Source organism: Lycium barbarum, chromosome 6, assembly GCF_019175385.1.
Source record: "Lycium barbarum isolate Lr01 chromosome 6, ASM1917538v2, whole genome shotgun sequence".
Classification (NCBI taxonomy): domain Eukaryota; kingdom Viridiplantae; phylum Streptophyta; class Magnoliopsida; order Solanales; family Solanaceae; genus Lycium; species Lycium barbarum.
This window is the reverse complement of record NC_083342.1, coordinates 103,311,393-103,335,770: the sequence shown is the minus strand read 5'-3', so window position 1 is coordinate 103,335,770 and position 24,378 is coordinate 103,311,393. Positions and strand designations below refer to the sequence as shown.

The 24,378-nt window shown below is 34.3% G+C and overlaps 4 protein-coding genes across 5 annotated transcripts; 1 reads left to right on the top strand and 3 right to left on the bottom strand.

Moving 5' to 3' along the window:
* Positions 1–394: 394 nt before the first annotated feature.
* Positions 395–914, bottom strand: LOC132644294 (probable protein phosphatase 2C 80). The gene is made up of 2 exons (XM_060360884.1): positions 670–914; positions 395–584 (listed from the first exon to the last, which is right to left on the bottom strand). The coding sequence occupies exons 1-2, from the start codon at positions 912–914 to the stop codon at positions 395–397; spliced, it is 435 nt and encodes a 144-aa protein (XP_060216867.1).
* Positions 915–11,735: 10,821 nt separating this feature from the next.
* On the bottom strand, positions 11,736–12,828 carry LOC132599906 (uncharacterized). The gene is made up of 2 exons (XM_060313072.1): positions 12,699–12,828; positions 11,736–12,558 (listed from the first exon to the last, which is right to left on the bottom strand). Exons 1-2 carry the CDS (start codon positions 12,822–12,824, stop codon positions 12,118–12,120), a joined length of 567 nt encoding a protein of 188 aa, XP_060169055.1. The 5' UTR covers positions 12,825–12,828; the 3' UTR covers positions 11,736–12,117.
* A 113-nt stretch (positions 12,829–12,941) lies between these two features.
* On the bottom strand, positions 12,942–14,392 carry LOC132644293 (uncharacterized). Its single transcript, XM_060360883.1, has 3 exons — positions 14,115–14,392; positions 13,386–13,936; positions 12,942–13,309 (listed from the first exon to the last, which is right to left on the bottom strand). Exons 1-3 carry the CDS (start codon positions 14,390–14,392, stop codon positions 12,942–12,944), a joined length of 1,197 nt encoding a protein of 398 aa, XP_060216866.1.
* Positions 14,393–17,274: 2,882 nt separating this feature from the next.
* LOC132645153 (benzoate carboxyl methyltransferase-like) lies at positions 17,275–20,715 on the top strand. 2 transcript variants are annotated; one of them, XM_060361947.1, is made up of 4 exons: positions 17,275–18,446; positions 19,070–19,183; positions 19,325–19,717; positions 19,911–20,715. In XM_060361947.1, the coding sequence occupies exons 1-4, from the start codon at positions 18,315–18,317 to the stop codon at positions 20,520–20,522; spliced, it is 1,251 nt and encodes a 416-aa protein (XP_060217930.1). In that variant the 5' UTR covers positions 17,275–18,314; the 3' UTR covers positions 20,523–20,715. The 2 variants fall into 2 exon arrangements, with proteins under 2 accessions (XP_060217930.1, XP_060217931.1); XM_060361948.1 differs by having other exon boundaries at positions 17,284–17,444.
* Positions 20,716–24,378: the final 3,663 nt, after the last annotated feature.

Below are 24,378 nucleotides of genomic sequence, written 5' to 3'. Positions count from 1 at the left end.
ACAGGCATACTATGAAAGTGGTCATTCCAAATCTTTGAACGAGTGATAGTTTATTGTAATTGATTAAAATCTTAGGAAACATTCTCTTTAAAAATCTATTTTTAACATGAACAACCTTAAACACATAAACTTTGGAACCAAAGAATCAATTTTTCATATCTATCAATAGTTGCTAAATGTTAAGGCCAAACACAGGCCAAATCAAGAAAGCAGAAAAGATATAAGACAAAAGAAAAGAAAAGGGAAACAAAACTATTTTTATAATGAATGAAAGAATGATCAAGTGGGACCAAACATAAAGAATCAAATTACATAAACTTTTTACAACTACTAAGAATAGTTAACTCTAATTTCTCCAAGTAAGTTATATCAGACATCCAAAAAATCAGAACCCCTACAAAGACCAAATATTAGCTACAATAACAGTAATATTATCAATCTTTCCACCACTATGTTCCAATCCAGCTTTAAAACACTCTCTAGCAAAAGGTGTATAAAGCTCTGTACTCTTTGAATTGTCCAGTGCATATTGCACAATCCTCCATGCCAATGTCTCCGGTACATCCGTTTCCCATGAATCCACCCTAATATTCACAATTCTTTCTAACTCGAAATCATGAACGTTATCGAACAATCCATCCGTGTTACGAGAACATCCCCTACTTTCACCGGAACAAAATCTTCTTCGCCACACTTGGATCATCAGAAGTTTTCGCTTTTCCCAATTGGAATGGACAATTAAACCTTAATTGCTGAATTTCTGATTTATACACAATAACCCCGTCCCTGATCACAACGAATGCGGTATCTCCAATATTAACAGCATGTAATGTGTCATCGGAAAGAGTCAGAATGCAAGCCGTGGAAGAACTCATAGCCTTTGTATTCACAAAAGCTTCTTTAAGGACTTTCATTATAATGTTTTAGAATTGTTGATTTGGCATTTTTCATCAATTCTCTTGAACACTCTCCTGAATCAATACCTTTTTTAGCCCATCCGTCAACACCAATAGTTTGCTCTGCTGCGTAAGTTCCTAATCAATCACAGTAACCGGTTGTAAGAAAGTTGAGTGCTACTATCTATGTCATGTCTTGGCAGGTGAATTTGAGAGAAAGATTGTAAGAGCATCCTCTCCTTGTCAAGAAATCATCTTTTGAGAATGATTGACACTCGTATCTTTTTCATTTCCAGTGATTTCCCTAAAATTTACTAATGCGTTCCTAGACTACATACGTATTGGTAGGAGTGAACAAAACCAAACCGCAAACAGCATGAAATCGACAAACCGAAAAAAAGAAAAGAAAAAAAAAAGTAGTGATTTAATTTGATTTGGTTTGGTATCTAAGAAAAAAACGACTATAAGTGGACATTATATATATATATATATATAAAACAATATATATATATATATATATATATATATATATATATATATATATATTGTTTTATATATAATTCATGCTGTTATATACTCCCTCTTGATCAAAAAAAGAGTCCACTTAGTCTTTTTTTCTTCGATAAAAAAAAGAGTCCACTTAGCAAATCAAGAAAGAATAACCTTGTTTTTCCATATTTGCCCCTATTAAGTGTTATATGATCAAATCCCAATGTCTATTTAATTAGGGGTAGTTTAGTCAAATTACTTATTTTTGTCTACGAGTTAGTATTTTCTTAATGTGCAAATGGCAAAGTGAACTCTTTTTTTGATCCGGAGAGAGTATAATTTTTAAATTTGTTTTATATCTAAAAAGCATTTATTATAATATAATTTATATATTTTTCTTTATCTTTGTCATAATTTTTATTTTTTAACATCAGATTTAGGCTTACAATTTAAGCTCACTTCCCATATATGTCATTAAGGTACAGTTTAAGACCACTGCCCCTAGTGACATGAATATAAGTAATTGCATGGTTTGCCCTTCAAATGGACTGGTCTTTGATATTTGCCCTTCAAATGGGCTGGTCTGTAATTTTTGCTCTTCAAAATCGAACGTCTGTCTAGCGGGCATAATTTCTTTAAGAGTGCGGGCATAACCTATGGATATTATAATGCGTAACTTATGTCCATTTAAATATAAGTTCGATTTTGATGGGCAAAAATTATAGACCAGCCTATTTGAAGGGCAAAAATTATAGACCAGCCTATTTGAAGGGCAAAAACTAAACTAATGGACATTTAACTTAATAAATTCACAAATAACGAAAAGTAAATATTATGTTCTAAACTTCAGTATTTCAAACATCCTTCAAGGAGATTCGCTATTAACATCTGAATATTTTGTCGTAGCGGTAACCACATAATTATTACATCGTTCGACAAAAAATATATGAACTTGCTACTTTCTTCGAGGAAATCAATAACAACTGATCATGCTATATCGATATGGTTATGGTAGAAAACATTCTACAAAATCTGTTTTCATTTGCTAAGAATGATACTTAATAAAATTAATAAAAATGTTTCTATGTAAGACAGGTACACGTTGCAATAACTTTCATACCACATGAGTAATATGTATATCCTTTATTATTCTATCTCTCCAGGAGGTAAGTTGTGGTATATCTTTCCTTCGCTTTGGGAAATCAAACCTGGTCATTTAGATGCACTTTATACACAACTTTTAATAGCTCATTATTTTTCTTAAGCACAAGAAAACATTGCTCCAAAATATTTCTTAGACATGTTTCAATGTCTTACTACTTCAGGAGTAAATTTCAAAGTTAAACTTTTCGAGAGTAAAGTTCAAAGTCTTACCACTTTGAGAGTAAATTTCAAAGCTTTACTACATTCTAGAGTAAAGTTCAAAGCCTTACCACTTCGGACATAAAGTCAAAGTTTTACTTCTTCAAAAGTAAATTTGTAAGTTATACTACTTCGACAGTAAATCTCATAGTTCTACTAATTCAACAGTAATTTCAATGTTTTACCACTTTTGGAGTAAATTTTAAAATGCTACTACTTCAGAAGTAAAGTTCAAAGATTTACCACTTCATAAGTAAATTTACAGTTCTACTATTTCGAGAGTAAAGTTCGAAGTTCTACTAATTCGAGTGTAAATTTCATAGTCTTACTACTTTGGGGTTCGAAGCTCTACCACTTCGAGAATAGATTTCAGAGTTTATTACTTCGGGAGTAAAGCATAGAATTTTCAAAATATTTCTTCTCAATTGTTCTACCTCTTCTGGAGATAACTCGTGATATTTTCATAATCAAGTGCACGTTCGTATTTATCAGTTTTAGTACAGGGAATTGATTCGTATCTAATAATATTCGTTGCAAAATTTTCATCCTTCAAGGATGGAACACAATCATCTAAACGCGCCTTGACCATATAACCTCTTTTAATTAAGATATTACGACTTCATAAGCTAATCGAGACATATATATAATATAGAGAGAACCTTTCTATTTATAAGAGAAAACTGACTTCGTCTCAAAGTCACTGACCCTAACTTTTCTCCAAAGATTAACATCCAAAATAATAAATAAATAATATTTATAACACTAACAAATTATTAATATGATTTATCCAAAAAAAAAACCAACGCAAGTTACTACAGTTCAAATAAACTATTTTAACAGTTCCACCAAGTTATTTTTTTTCCTTTGTGCTGATTGAAGAAAGTCTAATGTTTTGTCCCCTTCTATCTGACAGCAATTGCTAAGACAACTGTCAGTGGACCTCGAGTCCTGGGGCAAGGGTCATTTGCGCTTTTGTTTGTACAGGGTCCTTAATTTTTGGTCTTTAATTTTTTGCCTTAATTGAATTTATTTCTAGAGGGCCATAAGGTTTTTTTTTTTTAATGTATCACTATATTCACAAGCCAGCTCCTTTAGAGAATTATGCCCCATTATACATAAATTTGATTTTAAAGTCCAAAATTAAGACCGCAAGGACAAATATTAAAGACATTTTATTTGAAGAACAAAAATTAAAGACCAGTCCATTTGAAGGGGAACTGTGCAATTACTTCGGGGGATTGGGGTTGTGAAAAGCCCAATTAAATTGGTTGGTTTTCAGTTTGAGCAAAGATATTGAAATGGGGTCAACAACGAATATGTTGGTATGCTCTAAGTTGATACCAAATCAAAACCGAGCTACAATATTTTATTCTTGTATATCTTCCTCTACATGTCTATAATCCTTTTCATCTAAAGTGATTATGTATAATCAATCTCATTTTTATTTAAAATCTGGTCGATCAAGAGTATATGTACACTTTTTGGTGAATGGTACCAATATTCTCTCTTAAATGGAGCTGAAAATGTTGCTTGGCATGTTTTCATTTTTTTGTGCCGACTGCCCTTCAAAACCACTGATAGTTAATTTTTGCCCCTCAAATTTGAAATCTTTAGTTTTTGCCCTTCACCTAAAAATCCATGGGTTTCGGGTTTGAACCCCCGCAAAGATAAAAATAAAAATTCGCAAGGCAGAGGTTTAGATTCGTTAAGCAGAGTTTGCAAAACTATGCCGGATGGCCTAACTTTGGCTTGCAAAACTCTGCGTGCATCTGAAGCCTAACTTTTGTCCGAATAGGCCTAACTTTGCTATAAAACTCTATCATGCGATTTTTTTTTTTTACTGAGCTGGAGTTCGAACTCTAAATCTCACAGTATTATGTGAAGATCAAAAATTAAAGAGAATCAATTTGATGACCAAAAATTAAAGACCGCCCCAAAATTGGACATTCCTGCGAATTGCCCGCATGTTTTTAGGGAAAATAACATAGACTACCAACTTAAGACTCTTTATCACAAAATATAACGATACTTTTCCTTATTTACGGAACATAACGACAATTTACGAAACATGACGGATTTGGGCTTTAGTACTGTACCACGTTTTGGGCTTTAGTACCGCACCACGATTTTGGGCGATTTTGGGCTTTGGCATTTCATCTTAGGCCAACTGCGAATGCTTCTCTTCCTCCTCTGCAATATTCCCTCTCTACTCTTAACCCACGATCTCATACAAATTTTTTCTCTCTCTCTCTCTACTGTGTTTGCAATGTACATGTAAAGTGTGTGATTCTCCATTCCATTTTTCCTCTGTTTCGTTCCATTTCACCATTAGTAAAGGTAATCTAGGGTTTACAATTCCTTTAGTTTTGATCATATATTGTTGTGGTACTTTCAATTATATTTTCAATCATATATTGTGTGTTAGTTTCGAATATCTATTGATGTGTTTCTATCTTCATTTCAATCAATTTCATCTTGTTCAGTCAATTTGGACGGTTTATTTAGGGTTTCTACTTTGTATTTCCAGTTTTTTTGTGTGCGCATGTGTGTGATTCTCCATTCCATTTTCCTCTATTTCGTTCCATTTCATGATTAGTAAAGGTAATATAAGGTTCACAATTCCTTTAGTTTCGATTATATATTGTTGTGTTAATTTCAATCATATAGTTTCAATCATCTATTGTTGTGTTAGTTTCGAATATATATTGATGTGTTTCTATCTTCATTTCAATAAATTTCATCTTGTTCAGTCAATTTGAACGGTTTATTTAGGGTTTCTACTTCGTATTTTCCAGGTGTTTTGTGTGCGCATCATTCTGTACCAACTTAATTTGTTGTGATTCCAGTCCCTTTTTTGTGAAAATGAGTAAAAACAATTCGATAAATTCTCCTATGCGCAAAAGCCCTAGATTTTTGGGCCCCCCAACAAGCCCGAAAGTAGGGCCAATTCCAAACTTCAATTTACTCACTCAAACCCCGGTAAAAAAAGGAGGAAGGAAAAAGCAAGATTCTGAAGATGAAGGATTGTTTGTTCAAAATGAAGTTAGGACGAAAGTTCTAAACGATCCTTGTAATGTCGGTCCCACTATTGTTGAAATCAAATCAACCCCCCGGAATGATTCCAAAAGGAAGCGAAAAGAAACGTCAACTAGTAAGTCAAAAAAAGTCACTGACGACTCTGATTTCGAAGAAGAAACTGAGCATCCAGAAGCCAAAAAAAGTAAGGTTGAGAAAGGTGAAACAGTAAAGAAGACGAAAGTCGAGAAAGGTGAAACATCAAAGAGGAAGAAAGTCGAGAAATGTGAAACATCAAAGAGGAAGAAAGTCGAGAAAAGTGAAACATCAAAGAGGAAGAAAGTCAAGAAAGGTAAAACATCAAAGAGGAAGAAAAACAACCCGACAAAGAAGGTATAAAAAAACATTTACACTTTAGTCTTTGAATATTTGGTTACTTGCATGTGTATGATTTGTGGTATAAAAAGGGTTTGATTGGTCTTTTTATATGCTGTTTTGAGTTCCGGAGGTGTATGGAATATGTATGTAAAGTGGTCTCACTGTATGATTTCTCTTAAACAATTGTGTATAACTTTATTTCTGAATTGGTAGTGTATGAAAAATGTAAGGAAAATGTTCTGAGTTGGTTTTTCAGTATTGAAAAGAAGTGGCTAATGTCTAATTATTTGTTTTAGATTTAATTAAATTGGTGTATGATAAGTGTCTTTTTGTGGTCTTGCATTGACCGTTGGGCCTCATGATCAGCAATTCCCTTTTTGTGTTCTCTGTTCCTAAGTTATCAATTTATCTAGAGAACAAACACTGAATTCTAGATTTGGTGGTGTATGAAATATGTATGAAAAGTGGGCTGACTGTAAGATTTTTGAGTAACATGTTTAGTTATAAAGTTATAATGCATTTTTGTGGATATAATGTGTCTAGATATGTCATTGGATTCTTGAGTTTGGTGTATAAAATATGTATGGACTTTGGTATATCTCATATTTAGATGATTTGACTCGCTTTATAGTTATGTATGCTTTCATTTTTGTAACTATCTCTTATTTAATATATTCAGACACAGACTCATTGGTGTTCTTACACCAACGTGGAAGCCCCACTTGAAGTTAAGGACCGCCTTAACGACGCGCAATTAAAGTTGTTTAGGGAGTCCCCTTTTGGGTTATTTCTAGATTTGCCAAAGTTGAATGTTCAGCCACAGCTAATTCGATGCCTGATGTATGCCGAGACAGAGCATGATAGGGATGATATGTTTATCATCAATTTGAATGGGAAAGAGCTTCATTTCGGCATTAGAGAGTTTGCCATCGTGACTGGTTTAAAATGTGGCATGGACAGCGAATTTGTCTCGGACCCCGATTCCCCCAACAGACTGATGGATATGTACTTTAACGGACTAACCAAAGTGCCGAAAAATGATTTGATTGAGCTTTTTCATGACAAAAAAAGGAAATTGGGGATGCTGATGCTTTTAAGATAGCAATACTTTATTTTATCAACACATTCTTATTCTCAACTGAGAGTAATAGAGCATTTGTTCCCAAGTTACACTTTGACTTGGTTGAAAGCGGAGAATATATGAATTATCCATGGGGAAATGATTGCTTCAAAGCGCTGTTGTCTTCAATCAGTCACAAGTTGGCGAATGATCCAACCTACTATAGGTTTGAGGGTTTTCCCCTGGCCATTCAAGTATGGTTTTATGAATGCTGCTTGAGGGTAGATCCTACGGTTGCGACCCGTATTGGAAACCACTTCCCTTGTATTTTTAATTGGCGAACAACTTCGCAAAGAGTCTACTTTGCCCATCTGAAGAAGGGGATGTTCAAAAAGTACAGCAATCAGGTAACAATACAAGCTAACTGATTGTCATACATTAATCATACACATTTCATTCATTCTTTTTTTTTATACATGCTAACTGGTCAGCTTATACATTTTTTTAAATGTTGGTAGCTGGTTTTTACCAACATTCTCCCAACAGATGAGGAGAAGGTAGCTATCAACTTTATGGAGTTTCCAGAAGAGGCAACGGTCAAAGATGTGTTAGAACCACAGGATCCCACACAGTCGAGTCCCTCTGTACGTGGTTCTGAATTTGATGCGTTGAAGAAGGAAGTTGCAAATGTAAGCATGTGTTTTCACTAATTGCATTCATATTTTTTTTATGAAATAGTTGTATTTGTGGTTAAGACATTCATTAATGTTATTCTACATCTTTCAGGTCCGCAAAGATCTTAAATCATTTGAGAAAAAGGTTGACAAGTTTATATAATTTTCAAAGTTCATAATTTTATTCTCATTGTAGTATATAGATTAGCTTAGGTTTCTTGTCATATTTTCCTTTTTATCCCAGGTCGGTGAACAGTTTGTTGACATGAAAGACTACATGGACAAGTCAATTATGAATTTACTTAAAGATCTAAAGTCCATGTTTGGCAAGCAAACTGAAACTCCTGAAGCTAAGGTTATTTATCAAAATTTGAGTTAATGTCTTTTGTATTATCCTTTCTATCTAAATGTGTTTATACATATCTTAATAAACAGATGTCTGGCAGTGTTAAGGATGTTACAAAAGAACCAAAGACAAGCAACAAGAATGATGGACTTCAGCACAACCTATATTTTCATTTTGATGAACTGATAGGTGATTTTGACATTGGTGGGCAGGATGTAAGTGAGAAAATATCCAATCACATGGTAGTAGATGCATCTGCTTTGAAGAATGGGATTAATTCTTCTATTCCAGGTATAGTTTCCTCTATATTTTACACATTTTCAGACCCATATGAATGTATGCAAAATGTAGAAAAATAAGAAAACTTACGCCTTTATGTGAAACATGAAGTTGGTGAGCAAGTTGGAGATGGTGAAGCATGTGATAAATATATAGTTGACCCAGACGAATTGAAGAGTCATCCTATTGATACTCTGATTTCAGGTAATGAGACCACTCAGTTTTCATTTTTACTATATGCATTAAACAAATATACATTTTACATGATAACATCTTAAATGATTTGGTTAAGATTTTGATATGAAATTTAAATGTTCAAATTTTACAGAACATAATCTAGATGATGTGGTTGCTGGCATTGATAAGTTGGGTGCTTTGGGAAATTCTGCCACTAAGACCCCTACCCTTGATGATTTTGAAATGCCTCCATTTACCGAGTCTCAAATAGTAGCGATTGAAACCAAATGTGGTGACATCGTTACACCTGAACAACAAGCAAGAAATAGAAATCCTGGACCGTATGGTAAATCACCATACACTGATTTTAGTTCAGGCGGTAGCAGCACAATCAATTCTCCTACATACTTTCACATTAAACACTCATTCACAAATTGCATTGGCTTTGATGTTGACAATGATCTGATCACCGAATTTAAGGATTGGGTGAAATCGAAAATGTCTACAAGACATGGGAGGTCTGTATTGAACACATCAGCTATTTTGCAGAGAATTATTTTTTTAACACATGTTATTCTACAATTTTGAAACATCTGTTATTTTGCAGGGAATCAGTGTTCTCTAAAAAGGCCAATAAGATTGTGAATCCTTTTAATATGGGAGTTGATATAGTTGACAAAATGGAGTGGTTCCACACTATACTGACTACTGGAAAGTGTTGACAAGACTCGGTACGTTGTCTTGAACCTATAAATTGTCTGACTATGATTTTTAACTTCCACAGTGTATGAAATATGTATTGAAACTAGTCTGAATATATTCTGCTTTAGGTCGTTCATGTGTATATTTTGTTGGTCCTACGAGCTTTGTATTGTGGTCCGTCTCTTATGTGTGGGCTGACACTATTTGAATAATTTAAATGTGATTCGGGTCTCATAGTTGATTGCTCTTTGTTAAAGATTGGTTTCTTCTTATTATGTGTCTTGTGTATGGAATATGGTTTTTACTTTTATGTCATCTAAGATAGTAGACAAACATATGTATGGAATATGGTTTTTACTTTTATGTCATCTAAGACAGTAGACAAACATATGTATGGGATATGTATGTAATATGTATGGAATGTGATTTTTTCTTTTATGTCGTCTAAGACAGTAGACAGACATATGTATGGAATATGTATGTAATATGTATGGAATGTGGTTTTTTCTTTTATGTCGTCTAAGACAGTAGACAGACATATGTATGGAATATGTATGAAATGTGGTATCCTTAAATCTGATTCATAGTTTCATTGACATGTTTTCAGCAAGTTGATGTGATTATGTATTACCTGAGGAAAAAGGCCAAGTATGGGCCAAATAATCCAGTCAGATACGTAACAACTGATGTTTTTTTCAAGTCGTGGGTTGAGTTAATTTACAATCAGTTCAAGGATAACCATAATGATCCTAGTCTGATCACTCCAGAACATGATGTCGCGCAAGTTATCCGTGGGTATAAGTTGCTTGCAAATATCGCTTGGATAAAGTCGACTATGTGCTCATACCGATTAATGTAGGCTAGAAACATCATTGGGTGCTGAATGTTTTATCTATACAAAGCAGGTGTCTTTATGTCTATGATTCACTCTCGGAAGAATAACATAGAATACATTGAGAAGGGTGTTTCTGATCCTTTGGATTATGTCTTCGTGGAGAATTTGCCAGAACAAGATCCGGAATCAAAGTACGTATATTTATTCTATGAAATATGGTCTTTTGCAATTTTTAACATTTGTTGATAGTTTTCATACATAAAAAATTCTTTTCTCATACATTACATTATCATTTTCTTTTCAGTGATTGTGGAGTCTATGTATGTGCATTTGCTGAATATATCAACCAAGGCATCTTGGAAATCCCAAAGGACGAGTTCGATCATCATCTTCACCGTAGTAGGTATGGTGCCCTACTGTGGGATTATGCAAGGCAAAAGCAGGATGCTGGAGCTATTAGTGAGTGTGAAGCCACTGGATTGGTTACCGATAAATTAGGTGGGCCAAGAATTCGCAAGGAACCTGTCCCCCAGTGGGAAAAATTACCGAGACCTAAACGAAAAGTGAAAAATTAGTTTTTAGAGTTACTAGTTTGTAGCGTTTGATGTAAAAGCATAGTTTGTTGGTGACTGGGTATGATACATTTTGTCGGGATCTATCTTAAGTTTTTGCTTGTTTTGTTATGCAAATATTGTAACTCATCTTGCTATGAATCTTTGAGTGGTTATGATACATTTTGTTGGGATCCATCTTAAGTTTTTGCCTGTTTTGTTATGCAAATATTGTAACTCATCTTGCTATGAATCTTTGAGTTTATTAATCATATTTGATACGTCTTTCATACAATTTGGTTTGAGAGGCGTTTTGAATCGTGTAGCTGCTCTTGCTTTAGGTTCTGCAGATTGTAAGAAATGCCAAATTGAAAATAATGTAATGTGAGCTCTGACATATTTAGGTGTCAAGCTTTGCGTGGGATCTCACAGCAAGACACCTTGTCTAAAAGTTATTTTACTTTAACTCATATAGACAGTAGTTTGACTAAAAGAAACCTGATGCATGACCACCCAACCAAAACAGATTATTTGGTTTAAATGATTAGAAGGAAAGAAAAGCAAGAAAACCAGAGTGCAATTTATCCTAAATCAGAACAGCCCAAAACCTTCACCAGAACTGCCTGCATCTATTATAGATAAATGCGAAGGAACAACTTGAAATAAAAAAGAAGACATAAAACACCAACCTGACCCTACCCTCCCGTCCAACAGTATACTAAAATGCAGAAGCAATTATGGGAACAGAGAAAGTAGTACATTAGGCTCCTCCTCTTTCCTTGCATCATAAGGTCACTAAAAAGGAATCAAAAGGTCCCAATCATATTCTGCTAAAGGAACAACAGCATATTCATGGGTCCAACAAAGGTATAAAAGCAGCCAGAAGGCAAAACACAAAAGGCCTTCCTGTGGTAAAATCCAATTCTATCAACATGAATACAAGGTAAATCAACTGACTTGATTGGTGCTTATTAGATACAAGTGAAAGCCAGTGAGTCCACCAACAAACCACAGGTAATGTGAGCTCTGACATATTTACCACAATACATCAGCCTGTTAAATACATTAGTCATACAGTAACCATACATATTGCAGACAAACTATAAGATTTTATTATAGCCAACCAAAACCAAACACGTAATGTTGATAACCAAATTCATATCAACTTTTCAACATTATTATTATTAAAATTGTACTCAGTTTCTACTGTTACTAAAAAAAAAAAAACAGAGTCAGTTTCTACTGTTACTAAAAAAAAAAAACAGAGTCAGTTTCTACTGTTACTAAAAAAGAAAAAAAACAGAGTTTCTACTGTCATAAAAAAAATATCACCGCCATAACATTGTCGACTATTTAATTTCCCTTTGGATTATTGCTACAGGTCTTCTTATTGTGGCCCTCTGTACCACATCTGCTGCATGTCACTGTTGATTTCTTAAATTTCCCCTCGTGGAATGGTTTCATTCGTTTGGTAGCTGGTCTTCCTGGTGGTCTTTTACCATCTGGTGGCAACACAATCTCTTCCTTTACATGCCTCGGTATATCCCATGTACTTTCACATGGAAGAGGCACAACTGGTATTGCATATGTATCTAGGAAATTCTTATTGCTGTAGTAGGCAGAGGTATATTCCGCTCCATGTTGGTGCCTATACACTATAGCAGCCATAGCATGCCCGCAAGGTATCTCATCCAGTTGAAATCTTCCACAAGTACACGTCCTAGCTCGAAGACACACTGTGAACCTCCTAACACCATCAATCACTGTATGTAGAAATTCAGTGGAAGCTCGTACCTGCAATCAAAATTACATTTGTACAAGTAATTCAGAAATTATACACTAAACATACAACATATATACACATATTATAGAGTTTTCATACATATGACAGAAAAAAAAAAACAGGATATAAGTTAACAGAAGGATTATCTTACAGTCATACGGTGTGATAATACCCCATTCTTGTTGATAATTTCTTGATACTTTTTAGTAAGATCTGTGAATGTATTCTTTGCTTCTTCATTGTGCGTCGCATTCCATCTTTCAACCAATTCCCTCATGAAATCCAATAATTTTGCCACCGGCAATTCCCTAGCATTCACTGTAGCATTGGTTATAGATTCAGCTATGTTTGAAGTCTGTGTCCATGTTCTTTTTACTGTTGCATGTATCTGTGTCTATTTATGATAACCAATCTCAAACAAGTATCTCTTCAGCTTCCTATCTATTTTGGTCACCCTTCCCATGCATTCGTTAAACTTTTGGAGGGTGTATGTCTTAGCCATTGCATAGTATAATTTCCTCATCAGCTCTTTGTTTCTGTGGCATTGCTTAATTAAATTGTTCCACAAATGCCAAATACAGGCATAATGAGGCAGCCCAGGGTACACTGCTGCACTCGCATTCCATATACTTTCATGCCTGTCCGACACAAAGCACATGTTCTCCCTCTCACCAAAAGCATCCCTGAACCGCTCAAAGAACCATGTCCAAGATGAATCATTTTCGGAATCAACTATACCATATGAAAGCGGCAGTATACTACCTGTTTCCATACACAAATAATACAATCAGTTATAAACTTTTTTTTTTTAAAAAAAAGAAGAAGATAAAAAACAAACCTCTTGGATCTAATGTACAAGCAATTAGCATAGTCCCCTTGTAAGTTGATTTAAGATGGGTTCCATCAACCACCACTATAGGTATGCAATACTCCCATCCTCTAATACAAGCTTCCAGTGCTACAAAGGTATACAAGAAACAGTCTTCCTCTGTTTTTTCCAATCTTACAACCGATCCCGGATATGTCTTCTGTAAAATGTATAAGTAGGCTGGAATTTTACTGTACGAGTCGGTGGGATCCCCTCGTAACATAATCATTGCCTTTTGCTTCGCTCTATAAGCTTGCATGTAGGTCAATGTTACACCATGTTGTTTCCTCATGTCCCTATATATATCCTTGGGTGTGTATATTGTTTTTGGATCTTCATACTTATCCATTATAATAATGCTGACGACATTGGAAGTTGCTTGACGTTGTTCATAAATTCTATCCTTTAACAAGCATGTGTGCACATCACAGAAATTCCTAATCTTGAAAAGCCTTGACTCATTTAGACTTAAGGCCTTTAAACGCCATGAACAATTGTCACCAGGGCATACAAGATGATAACTATTGATGAAGAAGTACACATCAGAAACATTGAAAATATACATTTTTACACATACATCATACAATATTCATACACCCACCTATATTATATATGTGATTTACATACATACATGCTTCATACATTTTTTATTTATCTACAATAAACAATAATATTTGTTCGTACCTTTATGTACCAGACCTTTTCACCCGAAATTGAAACTGCTTCATAAAGGCATATTGCCTCATAACTGCATTGAGTGTTTCTTTATCCTTGTAAATCTGTTTTTCCACAACAAATTCATGTCGAGGGTCGCTTATTATTTCAGTTTCACAACTATCCAACAACTCAATATGTTCACTTGAAGCCATATCAATCTGTTCAATAATATTTCCCATGTATGAAGATTGAATTTCTCGACCCCTGTTTATTGAACTGGAACTACTTTCACCATCATGATGGAATTCAATTCCCTCCATTTCACTATCCTCCAATGTGATACATAAAGGAAACCTACTGAAGAAATCTTTGTACTCTTTTTTTTTTTATCTAAATATACCCAAACACCCATGTCGTTGTGTATGATCATTGGTGGGCATCAGTCACTAGCAATGTATTTAATCATTATGGTTTGGACTGTGGTATCTATCCCCAGTTGAGCAGCAATTGTAGAAATCAATCCATTATAGTTCGAATTTGAATCGTACTGGATTCCTTCAATTTTGAATTCTACATATCGACCTGTTACACGAAGTTCATACAACTTTAAACCAAAATTCATACATACTAAAATAGACAAATTTTGTCTGAACCAAATCAGTTCCAAACTACAGACTCTACCTAGTATACAGAGTTCATACAACTTTCAACCAAAATCCATACATACTCCAATAGACAAATTTTTCCTGAACAAAATCAGTTCCACACTACAGAATCTACCTAGTATACGGAGTTCATACAACTTTCAACCAAAATTCATACATACTCCAATAGACAAATTTTTCCTGAACAAAATCAATTCCATACTACAGAATCTACTTATTATATGAAGTTCATACAACTTTTCATACAAATTCTTTCATGCACGAGATTACATGCTTTTAATTGCCTTCAAAACATAATGTATTTGGAGTTCAAATATATTCACCTGATGCGTCCCATCTTCCACTATGTTGTATCATTATTGACTGCATTGTGCTATCAGCCATTGTTACACTAATAAAGCTTTGATCCGTACGATTTTGAATGGTTCTTCTGAAATTTCAATCGCGTATAATTGATAATTTGTTTAGGTAATTGATGCATCAATCGACTTCTATTAAATCAGATTGTATTCTTCCACAAAATATCAACAACAAAAAAAGGAAAATACCTGCTCCTTTTTTTTTTTTTGGAACTCGAAATTTGTATTACTTCTGATACTTCAATGGTTTTTGATTGAGGAATTGATTGTTTATCAACGTTGCAGTTGTTTCTTCAATCACATTCGAATCCTCAATGAAAACTGAAGAGATAGGGCGAAAACATTGAGCGAAATTGGGGGAGAAAAATCGAGGGAGATATTATGGGAAGAGTAGGAATCAACGGTATTTGCATGCGTGATTCCGTGGGTTTGGCCTCTAATTGGGTTTTGTATAGGTTTGTAAGTATTGTACTGTTATATCTTGTAAACTGAAAATTATCGTCGCGTTTTGTAAATATTTACTTTAAAGATGTATATATATATATATATATATATGTACTTTGCCCTTATTATTCTAGTGAGTCCAGTTATAAGTTGGGCCGCACTTAAAACTTGCCCTTTTAAGTGTTATCCCTTATTTAGTTTCTACATAATCCTGCCTATATTGAGAAAGGGAGTCGTGTTCTTTTCATAATCATTGTTCTTGTAGACTTGAGACAAACTCAACAATTAAACGTGGGGGATTTGTTGCCCAATTCAAGACCGCCCATTCCTTCACTGATTGACGTGAAACTCTTCAACATTGGCTCGCACGCTCAAGATTAGACATTTAAAACGTGAGCAATATAATATGTGGCTTAATATTAGAAAAGCTTTGATATCACATTTAGAAAACACAAATTGAGTCTGAGTCAATTTCAACAATTACCTCGGGATGTGAGGACTGTCCCACTCATTCCTTATCAAAATCTACGTGGGACTCTTCACGAGATTGGAGATAAGATATCAATATCAATGTCCCGACGTACATTATCTTCATTATACCGTCGTACATCAATTATTGCAAGTGAAGTGATCAAGTGAATATTGGATACTAAATAATTTACTCAATTATGAGGAGAACTTCTTTATTGTATTGACAGAAGCTTTTACTTAGGCCCTGTCTATAGATACTAAAAAAAAAAAAAATCACCTTTTTTTGGAGTTAGAATTAGAGTTGTAATTGGTCATAATTTTTAAAATTATAATTTTTGGTGAAATATAGTGGGCGTTTGGCCATAAAAATTATTCACTTTTTTCTGAAAGAAATTTTCACTTTTTTACTTTAGCGTTTGGCCATAAAAATATTCACTTTTTTTCGGAGTTATATTCCGGAATACCAAAAATAAGAAAAACTTATTTGTAAATTTTTTTCACTTTTTTACACTACATTTCACCAAAAATTAAGTGGGCGTTTGGCCATAAAAATTATTCACTTTTTTCCGGAAATTTTTTTCACTTTTTTTACTTTGGGCATTTGGCCATAAAAATTATTCACTTTTTTCCGGAGTTGTATTCCGGAATACTAAAAATAAGAAAAACTTGTTTTTAAAAAAAAAATCACTTTTTTACACTACATTTCATCAAAAACTACAATTTCAAAAATTATGGCCAAACACAACTCCAACTTCAAAAATTCCAAAAAAAGTGAAAAAGTTTTTAGTATTTATGACCAAACGGCACCTAAAATTTCAAAAATTATGGCCAAACACAACTCCAACTTCAAGAATTTCAAAAAAAGTGAACAAGTTTTTGATATTTATGGCCAAACGGCACCGTAGTTGTAAAAAAGTGAAAAAAGTGAAATTTTTTTGAAAAATAAATTTTTAGAGTTTTTGATATTTCGGAATATAACTTCAAGTTGTATTCAAATTTCTTATGGCCAAACGCTAAAAAGTGAAAAAAATAAAAAAAAAAATCGAAATAAAGTGAATAATTCTTATGGCCAAACGCCCACTTAGTTTCCGTATTGATGGTTTTATAGTCCTCTGTCCAAATTATTAGTCTGCTATATACCGGAATTATTCATATTCATTTCTGAAAAAATTTACTATGCCAAGTCACTTATTTATTTATTTGACAAATAGACAAATTTGGGTCCACTTTCAAACTCTTCTCTCTCCTCTGCCAAACTCCCCTAATACCTTTGTTTCTCTTGTTCCAGTAAAGATCCATCATTCTAACTCCTATTTTCCCCTTCTTTTATCTTCTTCCTTGTTTCATTCAACCATTAATTTCTTTTTTGTTCCTCTTTTAGATTATTTTCTTTCTCTATTTTGTTCAATTTATCTTTTACGGAAAAAAAAAATGTAAGTGTCTTTTAGCATTTTAATATTACAAATGATTATATTAAAGTGTTGCTTTTAAAGTGTCTTTGAAATGATCCACCACATTCAGTTCATGCACCTTCAGTTCATGGCAGAATGTGGAGTTTAATGCCTTTGAAACTCCTTTATCCATTTATCACTTTTACTCCTTTCACTTAGTGTCTCATTTTCTTCCTTTTGACCATGTTATTCACGTTGTGGCAGTAAGTAAGCCATAAAATTTCTGTTAAATTTGTGTAACCACTAATCCTTTACTCACCCTCGTTCTTCCTCTTTATGTGTGTAACTTATGTAACCTCTAAATAATAATTTTTGCATTTATCTACCTACTTTATTACTCTATTCATATCAAATTAATTCAAGGATGATTTTCCTAGCTATAAATAGTTAGTCATCCTTAACTTGTGAGGGTAGAGAAAAATATATATTTTGGAGAGTTCTTGAAAAGTGAGGAAAATAAAAGAGAGTTTATTAGTTGAAGAAAGGTGTTCTTGTTTTTGGTGGAGCTTTGGACTCAACATCTTGTCCAGAGTTTGTTGAGTTGTACGACGTGATCGGGCTGTTGTATCCTGGAGGGGACAAGTTAGAAAGATTACTGCTGGACCGGTAGATTTGCTGCAGTGGGCTTGAATCTCCTTAAAGAGAGCAAGTTATCCGCGCCTCAGCCGAAGATATTTTTATTTCTTCATTTTATTTTTCAATTGTAATTATAATTTCATTGTATTATCACCAACAAAAAATCTAGAACAATTTTTATTACTTCATTTTTTATAACGTGAATTAGTTAGTTTTACATTCAAAGGTTTAATTTTATTTTTTTCAAAACTAAAGATATTATAATGAGCACTGTAAATGTTTCAGCAAAAAAAAAAAAAAAACACGGCAAAATTGAATCAAAACTGGTCTTTAAACGACACCAACCAAAACATTAATCCAATTACCATAAAAGGTAAAGCAAAAGCACTTTCATATCTCAATCTAACGGTAAGATTTCTGGAACCTAGAACGAGCACCACGACAAAGGTTTAAATTTGGGGAATTCTTTTTGTAGCTGATTAAATCAGTTGTAGGCTTTTTTCTTCCCCCGTGGATTTTAAATCGAATTTCGTGACTTTGATACTTTTATGAGAACATTTTTGTTATAGGAATTGAAAATGAAAATGATAATGACAATGAATTTTCTCCTTTCTTTTCTTGATGTAAGAGGACACTCTCTACCAAATTTTTACACCCATATTGAAGGAAATATCATTCAGTTGTTTTTGCTTTTTTCTAGTGGAGGCTTTTTTTTTTTGGGGGGGGGGGGGGGGGGGGGGGTGGGGGGCGTCGGAGAGGAGGATGAAACTTTTTGTTGAAGATAGTCTTTAAATTGGTGTTCCAATTAGTAGCATATATGAAGTACAAATTGTACTGTAGTAGAAAAGAAATGTGGACATATTAATGGATAGATGGGAGGAAGAAGAGAGTTTGGGAGAGGAGAGAAAGAAGAATTTGAAAATGGGACCCAAGTTTGTCCATTCTTATACATATCATGTGATGTATAACGTACAAAGACAAACAGAACATTAGTAATTTTTTGTCATTCGTCTAACTTATTTACATCTCAGGCAATGGGACAACAAAAAAATAGGGGTGTGGCAGAAGTAATGGCAAGGGGAAAACTTCTGCATATGAAAGCGGGAAATGGAGAATGCAGTTATGCCAGCAGCTCCACTCTTCAGGTCTGAATTCTCGTTTCTGTTCTTCAGCTATTTTTCTTACATTGTCGGTCAAATTAAATTTGCTTAGAATTGAGGCGTAATTGTTGTTGTCGTCTATTGTATGAACTAAGTAATTAACAATTCATGTTTCCTAATTTCCAGAGAGAGGTAATACTAAAGGCAAAACCTGTTTTAGAAGATGCCATCAAGAAGATGTTCAATAGTGGTGAGTTTCCCAAGTGTTTTAATATGGCAGATTTGGGTTGCTCTTCAGGACCAATCACCCTTTTCACAGTGTCGAATGTTATGAAGACCGTACAAAGATTATGCCACGAGAAGAGCTGCAAAATGCCAGAGTTTCAAGCTTATCTTAATGATCTCCCTGATAATGACTTCAACACTCTTTTCAAATCGATTCCATTGGTCTATCAGAATCTCAAAGATGGAGCAAATTGTTTCGTATCAGGCATGCCAGGTTCCTTTTATGAGAGGCTATTTCCTACCAAAACCTTGCAATTGGTTCACTCATCTTACAGTCTTCATTGGCTCTCCCAGGTATCAATAAATCATACCAACTCTTTTCAGTTTATCTTGTTAATCATATATTGCAAAGGGAAATATTTTCATGTGAAGATTAACCGCGCTAATTATATGCAAGCCATATGCAGGATATGTAGTTCTAGCTTTTTGTCATATTTTGTTAGATAGACTAAACATTTTGATATCCATTACATACTGAAACATGCAGTCTCCAGAAAAGATTGAGAACAACAATAGCATATACATAACAAGGACAAGTCCTCCTCAAGTATTTGAAGCCTACAAGAAGCAATTTGAAAAGGATTTTTCAAGGTTTCTGCAATTACGCTCCGAGGAAGTAGTAACTGGTGGACACATGCTTATAACATTTATTGGAAGGAGCATTCCTGATCCCCATGGATATCACTGTGTTCATCTGGATCTTCTATCAGAGTCACTCATAGATTTAGTGCATGAGGGACTTATTGAACAGGTAGAACTAGACTCCTTTAACTATCCTTTTTATTCACCATACAAGGATGAATTAAAAAAGATAGTTGAAATGGAAGGTTCATGTGATCTTGATAACCTAGAGATTTTCCAAATGAACTGGGATGAGAGGGACAACGACGATGACATTTGTTTCGATGCCTATAGCAGCGGTAAACATGTAGCAAAAACCATGAGAGCTGTTTTAGAACAAATGCTTGTTAGCCATTTCCAATTTGGAGAGTCCATTGTTGACTATTTGTTTGAGAGATATGCCTACCATTTGGCTTGTCATTTGTTGGTTCAAAAAGGTAAATTTTGCAACATTGTCATATCTTTAAGAAAGAAATGACAAAGAGTGAAAAAGACGGCAGATGTTGCACTTGCCAATACAGCTACGTACCACACTAGTGGATTCTGGAATATCAAGCTTATTTTTATGTCAATGCCAATTCTCTATACTTCTGAGCTGCAGACATTGTACTCCAATATCTTTCAGGGAGTGATAGTTTATTAATAAATTTCAGGAGATTGTATTCCATATATTTGAGGGAGTGATAGTTAATTGTTATTGATTAAATTTCAGGAGAACTATGATAGGTTTCTTTTTAACATCAACAACTTAATTAACCATAGAAACTCCGTAACCAAAGAACCAATTTTTCATAATTATCAACAATTGTTGTATGTTAACTTTCTCCATTGGATTTCAGAAAAGACATCAAAAAGGCAGAGCATTACAAAGGCCAAACACATGCAAATTATGGAAAGCAGAAGAGATTGAAGACAAAAGAACATTAAGGAGAAACAAAACTAGTTTTATAATGAATGAATGAATGATCAAGTAGGACCAAACATAAAGAATCAAATTACATAGAGGTTCCTTGCTTGTTCCTCAACTTATATCTAACCTATGAAGATCAATTTTTTCACAACTACTAAGAACTGTTAACTCTAATTTCTCCAATTAAGTTAGATCAGACATCAAGAAGCAAGCACTACAAAGGCCAAATGTTGGCTACACCTACTATGACAGTAATATCATCATACTTTCCACCACTGTGTTCTAATCCAGCTTTAAAACACACTCTAGCAAGAGCTGTCTAAAGCTTTGTGCCTTTGGACAGGTAAGGAAATTTCTTGTTGAGCTACATACATACTTAAAAACTAATAAACCTCAGTTCTAAGAAATCATATCTTCTACCAAGATATTTACTTAGGAAGCATAAGCCCTTTTGAAAGAAACTATTCAGGAACAAATAGATCGTTTTATACTTCAGGAACAAGCATAAATATATGTACGCAATAACCCCGTCTCTTATCACCACGAACCTGCTATCTCTGACGTTGACAGTGTGCGAAGTGTCATTCTCCTCCTTCTACAATACAACAAATGTTGTTTTTCCTTTGGAAGTGGCTTCACTGGACGACGCTAGGTCTAGATTATTTGGGATAATTCTGCTTGATTCTGGACAAGGCATGGTATTATTTGCGTTGGATCAATTCTTTCAAAAGGTCTTACACCATGAAAAGTATCCTTATATCTTTTATATAATTGCTTTTTGCCGTAACATTCTTCTAATCTTTGATTAGTTCTTAAAAGAATTGGCTAAGCCTCTAGATAACTTGCAAAAAGAATTCTTTGTAGATTTGTCTTGTGTCTCCAAAACGAATCAGTACGATGGACCGGGGGTGGGCTCCGCTAGAGAAAACGCAAAAGAGAGAACAGTTTGCTCCGCCGCACAAGATACTAATCAATCGCAGTAACTGGCTGAAGAGAGCTGGTTGTCTGCTATATATGTCATGCCTTGACAGGTGAATATGGGAGAGAGGATGTAAGTGCATTCTCTCCTTCTCCATCTTCTGGAACACTCTCTGAGCATGTTGACATAATGATTGACACTCACATCTCTCTCAATTTCAGTGATTTCGCTATTGTTTACTTGCGCATTCTTAGACTAAATACATATTGGTTCCACCAATATTTTTTTATTTTTTTATTTTTTTAAAATTTTCTCCCCTTCTATCTGATGGCAATTGGTAAGCCAGTTATCAGTGGACCTCGAGCCATGGGGGAATGGAGGGTTGAGTAAAGATTTGTTGGTTTTTGGTTTGAGTAAAGATACTGAAATGGGCTCAACAACGAATATGTTGGTATGCTCAAAAGGTGATACCAAACCAAAACCAAGCTACATTATTTTATTCCTGTGTGTCCTCCTTTACATGTGTATAATCCTTTTCATCTAAAGAGCTTATGCATAAAATATCTCATTTTTGTTTGAAATTCTGCTCAAAAGTGTATATATACACTCTTTTATTGTGAATGGTCTTAAGGTTCCAATATTTTTCTTAAATAGAGCCGAAAATGTTTCTTGGCATAGAAGTCCAACTTACATCCATTTTTTTGCGTGGATTGTCCTTCAAAGGCGCTGGTCTTTAATGTTTTCTCCTACAAATTGCTGGTCTTTAATTTTTGTCATTCGCTTCAAAAAGTGGCTGAAAATATCCTGAGATTCTGGGTTTGAACCCCCGCTCAGTAAAAAAAAAAAGAGTTTCGCAAGGCAAGGCTTTCGCTAAACCTCTGTCTTAAGGCCTAACATTTGCCCAAAATTAGACCTCTTCGAGCAAAAGTTAGGTCTTAAGGCAGAGGTTTGCCTTAAGGCTTAATTTTGGGCAGAAGGGCAAACCTTTACCTTAAAAGACCTAATTTTTGCCCGAATAGGCTTAATTTTGCTACGAAACTCTGCCTTGCGAATTTTTTTTTTCACTGAGTCGGGGTTCAAACCCAGAATCTCGGGGTATTAGGCGAAGGACAAAAATTAAAGACCATCCCCCGAATAAGGCCAATCGTGCGAATTGCCCACTAATAACTGGACTTACTAGAAGAAAACATTTTCGGTGCTTGCGACTATTTGGTTCCATCTGAAGTAGATGTTCAATCTATATCTATCTATATATAATATAAAGTTACGCATAGACAAGGTGATGTGCCACCTCTCTATGACCAGCAATTGAATTTATTTTTTTTCTCCTTTTTTTTTTGGATTTATTTTGATTTTATACATATTTTACTAATTAAATGGCTTAAAGCCTCACAAAATAAATGTGGCACTCAAGCCCACGTATCAGTAATAAAGTCACAAAGTAAATGTTGAACTAAAGCCCATATAGCCCCCGTTTCAGATTTCAGAATACTAAGAGACCCCTCTTCCTTCACAGATGTGTCTTTTTCCTTCTTTTTTTTCCTCAATAAATCTAAGAGTCTCCTTAATTACTGTTCATTGGATATATAAATTTCTGAAGGTACTGTGGTGAAGAAATCTATATACATTTCATTGGCTTGACTGTTAAATGAGAAATCTCAGATGAGTCCACGGATCCAGGTATCATAATTTTCTCCTCCCTCATGCTTTATCTTCATCTTTGTAATTAATGAATTTGTTAGTTATTATTTGTTTTTTTGGTCCTTTCACAGTTTTAATCTGTATCTCTATATGTGTAAATCAGTTCTGTATCACAATCTATGCAAGCAAGGTAAATAGCTTTGGTTCTCTCCAATCTCTCTGTGGTTTCTCAAGAAACTAAAGATCATTGTTAAATCCAGTGTTTGAAAAAAGGAAACATGGCTGTTAAATGTTTGACCTCTGTATTTACAGTTTTTGTTTCCTCTTAATTGTGAAGATAATGTTGATTCTACGAACAGTTAGCGCGAAGGTTCAAGACTTAGCCGAGCGTTATCAAAGCTAGATTCTCATAGCGAGGCGTTGTAGTAGCGTCGAAGCCCTATGTGCTATAATGTTGAGCCAAGGACGCTCCGCCTTCTCTATAGAAGCAGATGGAGGAGAGAAAGCCAGAGATGTATGTGGAGAATACATTCTATATATATATATAAAAATGGTGCTCCCTTTGAATTTCCATGAGAACAAGATTTCTTTTAGGACAATACATTTGACGAAATCTAATTCAATTTCAAGGGAATTAGAATGTCTTATATTTTATTTTTATTTGTAATTTTTTGTATAATAAACTTTTAACTTTCTATATCAACTAAATTTATAAAGACCGGGCGTAGCGCGGATAATTGCACTAGTTACTTGAGAAAACTATGCCAGTTTAGTAGTCCAGATTCTAGAACAAAACCAAAAAAAAATAGCCCAATTCATAAATACTAGTAACAATATTGGTTGAAAATATTGGTTTCCCTGGGG

Excerpts from the sequence above, each read along its gene's own strand:
- LOC132644294 (XM_060360884.1), bottom strand. The coding sequence starts at position 914 with ATGAAAGTCCTTAAAGAAGCTTTTGTGAATACAAAGGCTATGAGTTCT. Across the intron at positions 585-669 it reads GCGAAGAAGATTTTGTTCCG|GGTGGATTCATGGGAAACGG; the intron begins GTGAAAGTAGGG and ends TGTGAATATTAG.
- LOC132599906 (XM_060313072.1), bottom strand. The coding sequence starts at position 12,824 with ATGAGGGAATTGGTTGAAAGATGGAATGCGACGCACAATGAAGAAGCA. Across the intron at positions 12,559-12,698 it reads TATTATCACACCGTATGACT|GTACGAGCTTCCACTGAATT; the intron begins GTAAGATAATCC and ends TTTTGATTGCAG.
- LOC132644293 (XM_060360883.1), bottom strand. The coding sequence starts at position 14,392 with ATGGAGGGAATTGAATTCCATCATGATGGTGAAAGTAGTTCCAGTTCA. Across the intron at positions 13,937-14,114 it reads TTTCAATTTCGGGTGAAAAG|TTATCATCTTGTATGCCCTG; the intron begins GTCTGGTACATA and ends CTTCATCAATAG. Across the intron at positions 13,310-13,385 it reads TTGTACATTAGATCCAAGAG|GTAGTATACTGCCGCTTTCA; the intron begins GTTTGTTTTTTA and ends GTATGGAAACAG.
- LOC132645153 (XM_060361947.1), top strand. The coding sequence starts at position 18,315 with ATGTTTCAGCAAAAAAAAAAAAAAAACACGGCAAAATTGAATCAAAAC. Across the intron at positions 19,184-19,324 it reads CCAGCAGCTCCACTCTTCAG|AGAGAGGTAATACTAAAGGC; the intron begins GTCTGAATTCTC and ends CCTAATTTCCAG. Across the intron at positions 19,718-19,910 it reads GTCTTCATTGGCTCTCCCAG|TCTCCAGAAAAGATTGAGAA; the intron begins GTATCAATAAAT and ends TGAAACATGCAG.